The 16,687-nt window shown below is 49.1% G+C and overlaps 1 protein-coding gene across 2 annotated transcripts in view; it reads left to right on the forward strand.

Annotated features, from left to right (window-relative positions):
• Positions 1–16,687, forward strand: part of THOC2 (THO complex subunit 2) — a 900,323-nt gene that overhangs the window by 191,218 nt on the left and 692,418 nt on the right. For both annotated transcript variants that reach the window (XM_069211944.1, XM_069211952.1), the window contains exon 12: positions 9,103–9,298. In XM_069211944.1, coding sequence (XP_069068045.1) covers positions 9,103–9,298 — 196 coding nt within the window. The remainder of the gene's footprint in view (positions 1–9,102; positions 9,299–16,687) is intronic.

A 16,687-nucleotide genomic window follows, 5' to 3' on the forward strand; every position in this document is an offset into this window, starting at 1 on the left:
CCAAGGGGAGGGGGTCACAATCCTAACCCTATTGGGGGAATCCTCCATCTGCAAGATGGAGGATTTCTAAAAGTTAGAGTCACTTCAGCTCAGGACACCTTAGGGGCTGTCCTGACTGGCCAGTGACTCCTCCTTGTTGCTTTCTTTGTTCCCTCCAGCCTTGCCGCCAAAAGTGGGGGCCGTGGCCGGAGGGGGCGGGCAACTCCACTAAGCTGGAGTGCCCTGCTGGGCTGTGACAAAGGGGTGAGCCTTTGAGGCTCACCGCCAGGTGTCACAGCTCCTGCCTGGGGGAGGTGTTAGCATCTCCACCCAGTGCAGGCTTTGTTACTGGCCTCAGAGTGACAAAGGCACTCTCCCCATGGGGCCAGCAACATGTCTCTAGTGTGGCAGGCTGCTGGAACCAGTCAGCCTACACAGCTAGTTGGTTAAGTTTCAGGGGGCACCTCTAAGGGGCCCTCTGTGGTGTATTTTACAATAAAATGTACACTGGCATCAGTGTGCATTTATTGTGCTGAGAAGTTTGATACCAAACTTCCCAGTTTTCAGTGTAGCCATTATGGTGCTGTGGAGTTCGTGTAAAGCAGACTCCCAGACCATATACTCTTATGGCTACCCTGCACTTACAATGTCTAAGGTTTTGTTTAGACACTGTAGGGGCACAGTGCTCATGCACTGGTACCCTCACCTATGGTATAGTGCACCCTGCCTTAGGGCTGTAAGGCCTGCTAGAGGGGTGTCTTACCTATACTGCATAGGCAGTGAGAGGCTGGCATGGCACCCTGAGGGGAGTGCCATGTCGACTTACTCATTTTGTTCTCACTAGCACACACAGGCTTGTAAGCAGTGTGTCTGTGCTGAGTGAGGGGTCTCTAGGGTGGCATAAGACATGCTGCAGCCCTTAGAGACCTTCCTTGGCATCAGGGCCCTTGGTACTAGAAGTACCAGTTACAAGGGACTTATCTGAATGCCAGGGTGTGCCAATTGTGGATACAATGGTACATTTTAGGTGAAGGAACACTGGTGCTGGGGCCTGGTTAGCAGGGTCCCAGCACACTTCTCAGTCAAGTCAGCATCAGTATCAGGCAAAAAGTGGGGGGTAACTGCAACAGGGAGCCATTTCTTTACACAAGCCCCCCCCAGCCTACAGGCCAGGAGACTCAGCCCAAGCTGGGAGAGTCTTCCTAGTCTGTCAGGCGAGGAAGAGTAGGAGAAATAGGCTGGTTAGTTGCAGGGCCTACTCTGCCTTACATCCTTCTGTTCAGGTCATTCCCTTTGGGGAACTGACCCACTTCCACAGTGATAGGACCTAGTCTGAATTGCCTCTTGTCTGCCTCTTCAATGTCTCCACCCATTCTTTCTATTTTGGTCTTAGAGGTATCCACCTCTGCTAACCTTATCTTGGCCAGGGTTACCCCTAGCTTACCCAGAGAGGTTACCCAGAGCTGGAGTAACCCCACCATGACCAATAGGGTCAGGGGGCCTAACTTGCTATTTGGCATGGGGTCAGACCACCATGCTAAGGATAGTGCAGCCATAAAGGCTAACACCCAGCAGAGGCCACTGACAGCTGTCAGTGCCCAGAACCACACCTTTAGCTCTTCACCTAAAAGGGAAGGGGCTAAGTTACAGGCTTCTTTGGGTTCAGGTTGCCTGTCTGCTGTATTAGAGTGGGGGGTTACCACATCTTGTAGTAAACACCCTTCTTCCACTCTTTCTTCTGTTAGCTGAGGAGCCACCCACTCAGGTTTAACAGTTGCCTGACTAGCCAGGACTTCTTGTGGGTCAGGTTGGACTTTATCAGGGCCATTTTTGGAGTTCTCCCCTACTGGAGCAAAATCTCCTTGGCTTGCTGTAACCTTGGCTAAAGGTTGTCCACCCTTCCTACTCTGTTTTCTTTTCTTCTTCTTCTGGGGCCTGCTTGCATTTACTGCAGAGGCAGGACTTCCAGAATCCTTGGGAGAGGACTGGCACTGGACCAGTTTCTCTCTTGGGCTCTGACTAACCTCTGGGTAGTCATTTCCAAGGAGACAATCAAGGGGGAGGTCTGTACTGACTACTACCCTTCTCCAGCTAAGAGTGCCACCCACTTCTATGGGCACTAACACCACAGGCCTCTTAGTGACCCTGTCTAGGCTAACTCTTACCCTGGCAGTCTCACCTGGGATGTACTGGTTTGAGAGCACCAGCCTGTCATGCACAATAGTGTGACTGGCACAAGTGTCTCTCAGGGCTGTGGTTGGGATTCCATTCACCAGTAGGTGGTGGAAGTGTCTACTTCCCTCTGGAATCTCCAACTCACCTGTTGGGCCCTGTTTCCAGTTGAAGGCTAGGAAGACCTCCTCATCTGAGGAGTCATCTCCCATGGCTACACTGGTTACCCCTGGAATTATGTTCTGGGGTTTGTTTTTGGGACAAGAAGTGTCCTTGGTGTGGTGCCCAGACTGTTTACAGTTGTGGCACCATGCCTTAGTGGCATCCCAGTTCTTACCCTGGTACCCACCTTTGTTTTGGGTTGTGTCTTGGGGCCCACCCACCTGTTCTGGTTTTTGGGGGCCTACAGAGGACTCTTTTTCTTTGTTTCTAGTGTCACCCACTTTCTCCTGGGGAGTTTTGGTAACCCCTTTCTTTTGGTCACCCCCAGTGGAAGTTTTGGTTACCCTAGTCTTGACCCAGTGGTCTGCCTTCTTTCCCAATTCTTGGGGAGAAATTGGACCTAGGTCTACCAGATACTGATGCAACTTTTCATTGAAGCAGTTACTTAAAATGTGTTCTTTCATAAACAAATTATAAAGCCCAACATAGTCACACACTTCATTTCCAGTTAACCAACCATCTAGTGTTTTTACTGAGTAGTCTACAAAATCAACCCAGGTCTGGCTCGAGGATTTTTGAGCCCCCCTGAATCTAATTCTATACTCCTCAGTGGAGAATCCAAAGCCCTCAATCAGGGTACCCTTCATGAGGTCATAAGATTCTGCATCTTTTCCAGAGAGTGTGAGGAGTCTATCCCTACACTTTCCAGTGAACATTTCCCAAAGGAGAGCACCCCAGTGAGATCTGTTCACTTTTCTGGTTACACAAGCCCTCTCAAAAGCTGTGAACCATTTGGTGATGTCATCACCATCTTCATATTTTGTTACAATCCCTTTGGGGATTTTTAGGATGTCAGGAGAATCTCTGACCCTATTTAAGTTGCTGCCACCATTGATGGGACCTAGGCCCATCTCTTTTCTTTCCCTTTCTATGGCTAGGAGCTGCTTTTCCAAAGCCAATCTTTTGACCATCCTGGCTAACAGGGGGTCATCTTCACTGAGAGCATCCTCAGTGATTTCAGAAATGCTGGACCCTCCTGTGAGGGAAGCAACATTTCTGACTATCATTTTTGGAGACAGGGCTTGAGAGGCCCTGGTCTCCCTATTTAGGACTGGAAGGGGGGAATTGCCCTCCAAGTCACTAATTTCTTCCTCTGTGAAGTCATCCTCAGAGGGGATGGCTTTTTCAAACTCTGCCAACAGCTCCTGGAGCTGAATTTTGGTAGGTCTGGAGCCAATGGTTATTTTCTTTATATTACAGAGAGACCTTAGCTCCCTCATCTTAAGATGGAGGTAAGGTGTGGTGTCGAGTTCCACCACCTGCATCTCTGTATCAGACATTATTCTGCTAAGAGTTGGAATACTTTTTAAAGAATCTAAAACTGTTTCTAGAATCTAATTTCAAACTTTTAACAAACTTTTAAACTCTAAAAGACAATGCTAAACAGGGACTTAACACACAAGGCCCTAGCAGGACTTTTAAGAATTTAGAAAAATTTCAAATTGCAAAAATGAATTTCTAATGACAATTTTGGAATTTGTCGTGTGATCAGGTATTGGCTGAGTAGTCCAGCAAATGCAAAGTCTTGTACCCCACCGCTGATCCACCAATGTAGGAAGTTGGCTCTGTATGTGCTATTTCAAAGTAAGGAATAGCATGCACAGAGTCCAAGGGTTCCCCTTAGAGGTAAAATAGTGGTAAAAATAGATAATACTAATGCTCTATTTGGTGGTAGTGTGGTCGAGCAGTAGGCTTATCCAAGGAGTAGTGTTAAGCATTTGTTGTACATACACATAGACAATAAATGAGGTACACACACTCAGAGACAAATCCAGCCAATAGGTTTTTATATAGAAAAATATCTTTTCTTAGTTTATTTTAAGAACCACAGGTTCAAATTCTACATGTAATATCTCATTCGAAAGGTATTGCAGGTAAGTACTTTAGGAACTTCAAATCATCAAAATTGCATGTATACTTTTCAAGTTATTCACAAATAGCTGTTTTAAAAGTGGACACTTAGTGCAATTTTCACAGTTCCTAGGGGAGGTAAGTATTTGTTAGGTTAACCAGGTAAGTAAGACACTTACAGGGCTTAGTTCTTGGTCCAAGGTAGCCCACCGTTGGGGGTTCAGAGCAACCCCAAAGTCACCACACCAGCAGCTCAGGGCCGGTCAGGTGCAGAGTTCAAAGTGGTGCCCAAAACACATAGGCTAGAATGGAGAGAAGGGGGTGCCCCGGTTCCGGTCTGCTTGCAGGTAAGTACCCGCGTCTTCGGAGGGCAGACCAGGGGGGTTTTGTAGGGCACCGGGGGGGACACAAGTCCACACAGAAATTTCACCCTCAGCAGCGCGGGGGCGGCCGGGTGCAGTGTAGAAACAAGCGTCGGGTTCGCAATGTTAGTCTATGAGAGATCTCGGGATCTCTTCAGCGCTGCAGGCAGGCAAGGGGGGGGTTCCTCGGGGAAACCTCCACTTGGGCAAGGGAGAGGGACTCCTGGGGGTCACTCCTCCAGTGAAAGTCCGGTCCTTCAGGTCCTGGGGGCTGCGGGTGCAGGGTCTCTCCCAGGTGTCGGGACTTAGGTTTCAGAGAGTCGCGGTCAGGGGAAGCCTCGGGATTCCCTCTGCAGGCGGCGCTGTGGGGGCTCAGGGGGGACAGGTTTTGGTACTCACAGTATCAGAGTAGTCCTGGGGTCCCTCCTGAGGTGTCGGATCTCCACCAGCCGAGTCGGGGTCGCCGGGTGCAGTGTTGCAAGTCTCACGCTTCTTGCGGGGAGCTTGCAGGGTTCTTTAAAGTTGCTGGAAACAAAGTTGCAGCTTTTCTTGGAGCAGGTCCGCTGTCCTCGGGAGTTTCTTGTCTTTTCGAAGCAGGGGCAGTCCTCAGAGGATTTCGAGGTCGCTGGTCCCTTTGGAAGGCGTCGCTGGAGCAGGATCTTTGGAAGGCAGGAGACAGGCCGGTGAGTTTCTGGAGCCAAGGCAGTTGTCGTCTTCTGGTCTTCCTCTGCAGGGGTTTTCAGCTAGGCAGTCCTTCTTCTTGTAGTTGCAGGAATCTAATTTTCTAGGGTTCAGGGTAGCCCTTAAATACTAAATTTAAGGGCGTGTTTAGGTCTGGGGGGTTAGTAGCCAATGGCTACTAGCCCTGAGGGTGGGTACACCCTTTTTGTGCCTCCTCCCAAGGGGAGGGGGTCACAATCCTAACCCTATTGGGGGAATCCTCCATCTGCAAGATGGAGGATTTCTAAAAGTTAGAGTCACTTCAGCTCAGGACACCTTAGGGGCTGTCCTGACTGGCCAGTGACTCCTCCTTGTTGCTTTCTTTGTTCCCTCCAGCCTTGCCGCCAAAAGTGGGGGCCGTGGCCGGAGGGGGCGGGCAACTCCACTAAGCTGGAGTGCCCTGCTGGGCTGTGACAAAGGGGTGAGCCTTTGAGGCTCACCGCCAGGTGTCACAGCTCCTGCCTGGGGGAGGTGTTAGCATCTCCACCCAGTGCAGGCTTTGTTACTGGCCTCAGAGTGACAAAGGCACTCTCCCCATGGGGCCAGCAACATGTCTCTAGTGTGGCAGGCTGCTGGAACCAGTCAGCCTACACAGCTAGTTGGTTAAGTTTCAGGGGGCACCTCTAAGGGGCCCTCTGTGGTGTATTTTACAATAAAATGTACACTGGCATCAGTGTGCATTTATTGTGCTGAGAAGTTTGATACCAAACTTCCCAGTTTTCAGTGTAGCCATTATGGTGCTGTGGAGTTCGTGTAAAGCAGACTCCCAGACCATATACTCTTATGGCTACCCTGCACTTACAATGTCTAAGGTTTTGTTTAGACACTGTAGGGGCACAGTGCTCATGCACTGGTACCCTCACCTATGGTATAGTGCACCCTGCCTTAGGGCTGTAAGGCCTGCTAGAGGGGTGTCTTACCTATACTGCATAGGCAGTGAGAGGCTGGCATGGCACCCTGAGGGGAGTGCCATGTCGACTTACTCATTTTGTTCTCACTAGCACACACAGGCTTGTAAGCAGTGTGTCTGTGCTGAGTGAGGGGTCTCTAGGGTGGCATAAGACATGCTGCAGCCCTTAGAGACCTTCCTTGGCATCAGGGCCCTTGGTACTAGAAGTACCAGTTACAAGGGACTTATCTGAATGCCAGGGTGTGCCAATTGTGGATACAATGGTACATTTTAGGTGAAGGAACACTGGTGCTGGGGCCTGGTTAGCAGGGTCCCAGCACACTTCTCAGTCAAGTCAGCATCAGTATCAGGCAAAAAGTGGGGGGTAACTGCAACAGGGAGCCATTTCTTTACAGACACTTAGTGCAATTTTCACAGTTCCTGGGGGAGGTAAGTTTTTGTTAGTTTTACCAGGTAAGTACGACACTTACAGGGTTCAGTTCTTGGTCCAAGGTAGCCCACCGTTGGGGGTTCAGAGCAACCCCAAAGTTACCACACCAGCAGCTCAGGGCCGGTCAGGTGCAGAGTTCAAAGTGGTGCCCAAAACGCATAGGCTTCAATGGAGAGAAGGGGGTGCCCCGGTTCCAGTCTGCCAGCAGGTAAGTACCCGCGTCTTCGGAGGGCAGACCAGGGGGGTTTTGTAGGGCACCGGGGGGGACACAAGCCCGCACAGAAATTTCACCCTCAGCGGCGCGGGGGCGGCCGGGTGCAGTGTTAGGACAAGCGTCGGGTTCGCAATGGAAGTCAATGAGAGATCAAGGGATCTCTTCAGCGCTGCAGGCAGGCAAGGGGGGGCTTCCTCGGGGAAACCTCCACTTGGGCAAGGGAGAGGGACTCCTGGGGGTCACTTCTCCAGTGAAAGTCCGGTCCTTCAGGTCCTGGGGGCTGCGGGTGCAGGGTCTTTTCCAGGCGTCGGGACTTAGGTTTCAGAGAGTCGCGGTCAGGGGAAGCCTCGGGATTCCCTCTGCAGGCGGTGCTGTGGGGGCTCAGGGGGGACAGGTTTTGGTACTCACAGTCGTAGAGTAGTCCGGGGGTCCTCCCTGAGGTGTTGGTTCTCCACCAGCCAAGTCGGGGTCGCCGGGTGCAGTGTTGCAAGTCTCACGCTTCTTGCGGGGAGATTGCAGGGTTCTTTAAAGCTGCTTCTTTGGATAAAGTTGCAGTCTTTTTGGAGCAGGTCCGCTGTCCTCAGGAGTTTCTTGTCGTCGTCGAAGCAGGGCAGTCCTCAGAGGATTCAGAGGTCGCTGGTCCCTTTGGAAGGCGTCGCTGGAGCAGGATCTTTGGAAGGCAGGAGACAGGCCGGTGAGTTTCTGGAGCCAAGGCAGTTGTTGTCTTCTGGTCTTCCTCTGCAGGGGTTTTCAGCTAGGCAGTCCTTCTTCTTGTAGTTGCAGGAATCTAATTTTCTAGGGTTCAGGGTAGCCCTTAAATACTAAATTTAAGGGCGTGTTTATGTCTGGGGGGTTAGTAGCCAATGGCTACTAGCCCTGAGGGTGGGTACACCCTCTTTGTGCCTCCTCCCAAGGGGAGGGGGTCACAATCCTAACCCTATTGGGGGAATCCTCCATCTGCAAGATGGAGGATTTCTAAAAGTTAGTCACCTCAGCTCAGGACACCTTAGGGGCTGTCCTGACTGGCCAGTGACTCCTCCTTGTTATTCTCATTATTTTCTCCGGCCTTGCCGCCAAAAGTGGGGGCCGGGGCCGGAGGGGGCGGGCAACTCCACTAGCTGGAGTGTCCTGCGGTGCTGTGACAAAGGGGTGAGCCTTTGAGGCTCACCGCCAGGTGTTACAGCTCCTGCCTGGGGGAGGTGTTAGCATCTCCATCCAGTGCAGGCTTTGTTACTGGCCTCAGAGTGACAAAGGCACTCTCCCCATGGAGCCAGCAACATGTCTCTAGTGTGGCAGGCTGCTGGAACTAGTCAGCCTACACAGACAGTCGGTTAAGTTTCAGGGGGCACCTCTAAGGTGCCCTCTGGGGTGTATTTTGCAATAAAATGTACACTGGCATCAGTGTGCATTTATTGTGCTGAGAAGTTTGATACCAAACTTCCCAGTTTTCAGTGTAGCCATTATGGTGCTGTGGAGTTCGTGCAAAACAGACTCCCAGACCATATACTCTTATGGCTACCCTGCACTTACCATGTCTAAGGTTTTGCTTAGACACTGTAGGGGCACAGTGCTCATGCACTGGTACCCTCACCTATGGTATAGTGCACCCTGCCTTAGGGCTGTAAGGCCTGCTAGAGGGGTGACTGACCTATACTGGCATAGGCAGTGAGAGGCTGGCATGGCACCCTGAGGGGAGTGCCATGTCGACTTACTCGTTTTGTCCTCACTAGCACACACAAGCTGGCAAGCAGTGTGTCTGTGCTGAGTGAGAGGTCTCCAGGGTTGCATAAGACATGCTGCAGCCCTTAGAGACCTTCCTTGGCATCAGGGCCCTTGGTACTAGAAGTACCAGTTACAAGGGACTTATCTGGATGCCAGGGTCTGCCAATTGTGGATACAAAAGTACAGGTTAGGGAAAGAACACTGGTGCTGGGGCCTGGTTAGCAGGCCTCAGCACACTTTCAATTGTAAACATAGCATCAGCAAAGGCAAAAAGTCAGGGGGCAACCATGCCAAGGAGGCATTTCCTTACATGGGATATAGCAGGTTTGTGGGCTGGAACACACTTCAACCCAAGCTTTAGTGTTTAAAGAAAACCGTTCTGCTGAGTTACATTGCTTCCTTTGTGTTCATAAAAAGATATTATGGAAGTAGGGGTGGGTATCTTGTACTTTGTCATTTTTATGCAATACTAGTTAAACATAAATCATATGTACTCATGTTTGGTTTTTTTGCATTTTAGGGTGGGAGTTCCCAAAGGTGCCAGGGGGTCAAAAGTTCCTCTTTTGCACAACAAGAAAGCACCAAAACCGGCAGAATGTTTTGAAGATTTAAGAAATGATGTTTTTAACATGCTTTGTGCACTTGGTCCATATCTTTCACATGATCCCATTTTATTAGCCAAAGTGGTGCGTCTAGGAAAAGCATTAATGAAAGAGGTTGGTGTTTTTCTTGAACTTTTAAATTTTGCTGAAGAGGTTACTGTGCCAGTCATTAGAAAAAGATTAGAATTGGTGTAGTTTGGCTTACAGCTTTCCTTTGCAGTACTTGTAAAACTGCCGTTGTACACTAAATAGAGATTATTTTTAAGTATTTGAACTATCTGCATTCGAAGTATAAAGGTGTGAAAATGTTTTTAAAAATCCACCTCCTTCGTCGTATACATCACTTTTCTCTTTTAATCTAAATCAACAGTATGGTTTGAAGATTTTTACATGCAGATATTTGCATGGCCTGGTAAGTCCCCTTTTTCCTTTTCTTGTTTTTTTTTATTTTTATGCTATGTGTGCATCAGCACCTGCTCCATGCTTCTTTGTGTTTTCTTTGGTCTACTCCTCTCATTACTCACTCTTTCTTCCCCGATCAGGAGACAGCTGAGTGTTTTAATGTCTCTTGCTACCTTTTGTAGGGCTAACATACATACACACATCTATATTTTATTTTCATTTCGCATTGTTTTCATTTTATGGTTTCCCTATGCATGTTTAAGTGTGAGTAGCCTTTCTCAAATCCCCACAAAAGACAAACTCCAGATTGTTTGACTGTCTTTGATAACCAGACAGCATGTTCTATATTCTATGAAGTCAGTGTCACTGTGTTATTTAGGGGAACCTCTCACTCTGATTTCTAGTTTCTGATATATCCCACAATGGAGTTGCAGACTTTGTTTTTCCGTATTTCCCAATAAATGGATGTTGAAGGCTGGGCTTTTGTTGCAGTAGCCCCGCACCTTTTGTCTTGTCTTGTATTTGATGCAACTTTGACTGACGTGCCATGTGACAGGTGACTGAATGTGTCCTGCTAACCAGGCCCTAGCACCTGTGTTCTTTCACTAAACTATACCATTGCTTCCACAATTGACACACCCTGGCACATAGCTAAGTCCCTTGTAAAAGGTACCAGTGGTACCAAGGGCCTTGTGGCCAGGGAGTGTCTCAAAGGGCTACAGCATGTATTGTGCTACACTAAGGGACCGCTTACCAAACACATGCACACTGCCATTGCAGATTGTGTGTGTTGGTGGGGAGAAAAATGTAAAGTCAACATGACCTTCTCTTATGGATGCCATGCCAACAAATCACCGCCTGTGGCATAGGTAAGTCACCCCTCTAGCAGGCCTTACAGCCCTGAGGCAGGGTACATTATACCACAAGTGATATATGCTTCAGCCCTTAGAGACCTTCCCTGGCAACAGGGCCCTTGGTACCAGGGGTGTGCCAATTGTGGGAACAAAGGTACAGTTTAGGGAAAGAACACTGGTGCTGGGGTCTGGTTAGCACGGTCCCAGCACACTTTAAATCATAACTGGCATCAACAAAAGGCAAAAAGTTCAGGGGGTAACCATGCCAAGGAGGCATTTCCTTACATCCACTCTTGGATATTGTAAGTGCAGTGTGACCACATTGAGTACATGGGCTGGAAGTTTGTCACTAGCAACTCCACAGCTCCATGATGGCTCCACTGAATGCTGGGAAGTTTGGTATCAAACTTCTCAACTCAATAAACCCACACTGATGCCAGTGTTGGATTTATTGTAAAATTCACTCAGAGGGCATCTTAGAGATGCCTCCTAAAACTCACCCAACTCGCTAGTGTGTGGCCGACCGGTCTCTGCCAGCCTGCCTTTACCAGACAAGTTTCTGACCCCAAGGGGTGGGAACATTTGTGCTCTCAGGGGTCAGGGACAAAGGCTGCTCTGTGCGGAGGTGCTTCACAGCCCTCAGCCCTCATTCTCCCCCCTGCTACTTGGTGGTGAGCCCCAAGGCCCCTACCTATTGTTTTGCTTCCCCAGGGCACTCCAGTTAGTGGATATGCCCTTCATTCGGACCAGGCCCCACGTCTGGCAACGGGTCCAGCAGGAAACCTAGTAAACACCAGGAGGAGTGTCCACCCCAGCTGGGACCACCCCTAGGGTGCCCAGCGCTGAGGTGAGCCCCTCCTGACAGAATCCTCCATCTTGTGGAGTGTGTTAGCCAATACAGTTAGGAATGTTGCACTCATGGTCAGTAGCCATTGGCTACTGTCCATTGACATACCCCTAAATCTGGTATTTAGGGGCAGCCCTGAACCCTGCTCTTCAGGTTCCCGTTGACCTGAAAGGAGGACCTGAAGAGCCGCTCCAGCAGAAAAGACTGCAGACGACAAATGAGTTGGCCCCAGCCTTACCGGCTTGTCTTCAGCTTCAAAACTCTTGCTACAAAATGGCGACAAATAGGGACCCCTACAAACCCCCAGAGTGAAAATTCCCCAATGTCTAAAGGTACCCCTGCACCTGCAATGCCCTGGCCTTGGGTAACCCAGCCAACAGTCCAGCTACATCCAGTGGACGCTCTACTTACCTGTCAATTTGTTGATCTTCTTCAGCTGACTCCCTGGTCCCAGCTTGCAGCCTCTTTGTGACCCCTGGGGTTCCTTCATTGAAAAGCATTGGGTGCCTGACGCTGTTTGCACACTGCACCTGGCTGCCCCTGTGGGTGTGTTTGGTGCTGACATGTGCCCCCCGATGCTGATCTAAACCCGAGGTCTGTTTCCTTAAGTCGCAAGTACCTACCTGCAAACTTGCCTGCAAACTGTTGTTACTTTTCCTCCCCTCGGACTGCATTGCTCTCTCGAAAATTGCACTAAGTGGCAACTTTTGAAATTGAAAAGTATTACTTAACTGTAAACTGTTTTACCTGTGAATTCTAAACAAAGTGCATTTTGTACTTGAAAGTGATACATTCTTGAAACTTCACTTACCTGCAGCAAAGATCCTTCTGGTTCTAGAAATAAAGTAACAACGTATATTTTTTTGATACATAAACATTGGCCTGGAGTTTCTTGACTGTGTGTGTAGCACAAATACTTAGCTTTACCCTCTGATAAGCCTAATTGCTCATCCTCACTACAACAAAAGAGAGCATTAGTATTATCTACTTTAGCCTCTGTACAGCCTTTTGGTATTCACTGGCCTCCGTGCACACTATACCTTGCTTTGTTATAGTATATACAGAGCCAGCTTCTTACATGCCTGCTATGTCTTTGTCGATTCGTAGACAACATAAGTGATCAGGGAAGCCATTTTTTGGGTCAATCTTGAGAGTATGTGCGCTAGTGCCTGCCTCTCGTTTGCGTGACTGATGTGTACATTAAAAGGCTTGGAGCTTTTCTGCCACTTACCATTTGTTGGCTTGCGTGGCACTCTTCTTTGCAGCCTCACAGTACGTCACTGCAGGCCAAGCGTCATTTCCCTTTCTCTGTGTGGAGGAGGGGGCCAAGCATTGATTGGTTCAACTAAATCAGTGCCCGTCTGCTGCTCCTGACGTGATTGAGGTACTATTTTGTTCTTTTTAACTACTAGTGCTCTAAAAACAGAAGGCCTTTGACACTCAAAAACGTGCCCAACAGGACACACAAAGTTGCGCATTTTTTTTTTTCTTTTCAAGTTAACTTTCTTTTGTTTTGCCTTGTCATCTTTCCTCACTTTGCACTCAGGTTTTCTTTTGTGTTTGCTCGTGGGTGCTGTTGTCAAGACGATGATTATCTTGTTCTAAATATTGTAAAACAACATTGTTTCTTTATTATGTGTAATTTGTGAAATGATGCTTTAACATATAATTGTGCAGTACACCCCAATCCACCCAACCTCACACCAATCAAACCCACTTCAATCCCAATCCAGTCCAACCCACCCCAATCTACACCCCTAAATTGAATTTGCACCACTCTAATCGAAAACAGTTTGCACCACTCCAGTCTAAAACATTATTCCCCCACTCCCATCTACCCCCTACAATCTGCCCTACTCCAATCCAAAACAATCTGTCTCATTCCAATATGCCCCAATCCAAAACAGTCTGCCCTGCTGCAATCTGCTGCATTCCAATCCAAAGCAGTCTGCCCCACTTTAATCCAAAGCAATCTGCCCCACTTTAATCCAAAGCAATCTGCCCCACTTTAATCCAAAGCAGTCTGCCCCACTTTAATCCAAAGCAGTCTGCCCCACTTTAATCCAAAGCAGTCTGCCCCACTTTAATCCAAAGCAGTCTGCCCCACTCCCTCCCATTTCACCCCACAGCAATCCACCCCACCCCCTCCAATTCACCCTAATGCAGTCTGCCCCACTCCAGTCTAAAACCATCTTCCCCTTCAGTCTGTTCCACTTTAATCCAAAACAACCTTCCCCTCCACCATGACCCACTCCAATCCCAAACATTCCGCTCCAGTCCAAATCAATCTGCCCCACTCTCTTCCAATCCACCTCACACCAATTCAGTTCACCCCACTTCAATCCACCCCACTACAATCCAGTCAACCACACACCAATCCAAATAAACCCCAGTGGAACCAAGTCCTATCTACCCTACTTCAAACCAACATACTTCAATCAACACCAATCAAATCTACCTGTAGAAAGCTGGCTCTATATGGTGCACTAAAATAAAGTACACTGTGCAGAGAGTCCTGCGGATCCTCAATTGGTACTGCAGAGGCAAAAGTAGATAGGGCTAATGTTTTATCTTGTGGTAGTGTGGGCGAGCAGTTAGGCTTATCAGAGTTGTGCTAAGCATTTGTTGTACCCACAGAGACAAAGAATAAATCGGAGTCCAATTTAGAAAAATAACAATTGTTTTCGGATATGTTCAAAGGACTTTGTAATCAGGTAAGTAGATGTTTAAGCATAAATACTTTGCCGATTCAGAAATCAACACAGTGCAATTTTCAAAGTTCTCTCAATGTTATCCTATGGAGGAAAGCAGTGTTCAGCAAACACAGGGTTAACTACCATTTTCAAAGCCAATCTAAGGCAGTTAAGATAAGTACTTGGCACTGGTCAGAATCACACCAACAGGTAACCCCGGGCGGCACTGGTGTGGCCAGGTGCAGTAGGGTGTCGGGTGACCAATGGTTTCTTATGGGAGTTTGGTCCTCGTGAAGACATGCTGCAGGCTCTGGCTAGGAAGCCAGTCAGGGTCAACAAGCAGGTAAGTAGTAGACGTGGGGTACCCAGGGACGTGGGTGCACCTTTGGTCCTCTTCTACTGTGGCCATGGGTGACGGATGCAGGGGTGTTTTTAGGCATCAGGTTTTCACGTCCAAGAGCACTTGCGGTCAGTGGATCCTGTGTGTTGAGGCCTTAGGCTTCGTCGGGGAGTCTGACAGATGTGGACTCGGGGTTGACTTGAGCTCTTAAGAGCCAGGGAAAGTTGTTGGCAGCTATGACCCACCTCTGCTGGTCAGGGGTCACGGTTGCAGTGGTTTTGCAGTGTGAATCTTCTAGATTCCCATGCTGTTCATTATCACGCCATCTAGTGGTTGGGTCCGGAGTTTTACCTATTTTCCTAAATTCTTTTGGCCTTCTTCTTTCTCTGCATTTGTTTGTTACTTGGTGTAGGAAGTTGGCTCTGTATGTACTATTTCAAAGTAAGAAATAGCATGCACAGAGTCCAAGGTTTCCACTTAGAGGTAAGATAGTGACAAAAAGAGATAATTCTAATGCTCTATTTTTGTGGTAGTGTGGTCGAGCAGTAGGCTTATCAGAGGGTAGTGTTAAGCATTTGTTGTACACACACAGGCAATAAATGAGGAACACACACTCCAAGACAATTCCAGGCCAATAGGTTTTTATATAGAAAAATATATTTTCTTAGTTTATTTTAAGAACCACAGGTTCAAGATTTACAAATAATACTTTAAATGAAAGGTATTTCACTCGGGTATGTTAGGAACTTTGAATTATCACAATAGCATGTACAGTTTTGGCAAAAATGGCAATAAGCTATTTTAAAAGTGGATACAGTGCAAAAATCAACAGTTCCTGGGGGAGGTAAGTAAATGTTAAGTTCACAGGTAAGTAAAACACTTACAGGGTTCAAAGTTGGGTCCAAGGTAGCCCACCGTTGGGGGTTCAAGGCAGCCCCAAAGTTACCACACGATCAGCTCAGGGCCGGTCAGGTGCAGAGGTCAAAGTGGTGCCCAAAACACATAGGCTTCAATGGAAATAGGGGAGCCCTGGTCCCAGTCTGCCAGCAAGTAAGTACCTGTGACTTCGGAGGGCAGACCAGGGGGGTTTTGTAGGGCACCGGGGGGGGACACAAGCAGGCACAGAAAGTACACCCTGATTCAATGGGGAGACCCGGGGGTCTCTTCAACGATGCAGGCAGGCACAGGGGGGCTCCTCTGGGTAACCACCACCTGGGCTAGGCAGAGGGTCGCCTGGGGTCGCTCCTGCACTGGAGTTCGGTTCCTTCAGGTCCTAGGGGCTGCGGGTGCAGTGTGGTTTCCAGGCGTCTGGTTCCTTGAAGCAGGCAGTCGCGGTCAGGGGGAGCCTCTGGATTTCCTCTGCAGGTGTCGATGTGGAGGCTCAGGGGAGTCAACTCTGGCTACTCACGGGCTTGCAGTCGCCGGGGAGTCCTCCTTGTAGTGTTGGTTTTCCGCAGGTTGAGCCGGGGGCATAGGGTGCAGAGTGGAAAGTCTCACGCTTCCGGCGGGAAACGTGTGGTCTTTAAAAGTTGCTTCTTTGTTGCAAAGTTGCAGTTTTGTTGAACAGGGCTGCTGTTATCGGGAGCTTCTTGGTCCTTTTAGATGCAGGGCATTCCTCTGAGGGTTCAGAGGTCGCTGGTCCCTGTTGGATGCGTCGCTGTTGCAGTTTTTCTTGAAGTGGGGAGACAGGCCGGTAGGGCTGGGGCCAAAGCAGTTGTCGTCTCCGTCTTCTCTGCAGGGCTTCAGGTCAGCAGTCCTTCATCTTCAGGTTGCAGGAATCTATCTTCCTCGGTTCTTGGAGCCCCTAAATACTCAATTTGGGGGGGTGTTTAGGTCTGGGAGGGCAGTAGCCAATGGCTACTGGCCCGAGGGTGGCTACACCCTCTTTGTGCCTCCTCTCTGTGGGGAGGGGGGCACATCCCTAATCCTATTGGGGGAATTCTCCATCTGCAAGATGGAGGATTTCTAAAAGTCAGAGTCACCTCCGCTCAGGACACCTTAGGGGCTGTCCTGACTGGCCAGTGACGACTCCTTGTTTCTCTCATTATCTCCTCCAGCCTTGCTGCCAAAAGTGGGGGCAGTGGCTGGAGGGCCAGGCATCTCCACTAGCTGGGATGCCCTGTGGCGCTGTAACAAAGGGGGTAAGCCTTTGAGGCTCACCACCAGGTCTTACAGTTCCTGCAGGGGGAGGTGAGAAGCACTTCCACCCAGTACAGGCTTTGTTACTAGCCACAGAGTGACAAAGGGACTCTCCCTGTGTGGCCGGCAACATGTCTGGTGTGTGGCAGGCTGGCAAAATCTAGTCAGCCCACACTGGAAGTTGGGTATGTTTTCAGGGGGCATCTCTAAGATGCCATCTGGGTGTAT

This window comes from Pleurodeles waltl, chromosome 2_1 (genome assembly GCF_031143425.1).
Source record: "Pleurodeles waltl isolate 20211129_DDA chromosome 2_1, aPleWal1.hap1.20221129, whole genome shotgun sequence".
Taxonomy (NCBI): Eukaryota; Metazoa; Chordata; class Amphibia; order Caudata; family Salamandridae; genus Pleurodeles; species Pleurodeles waltl.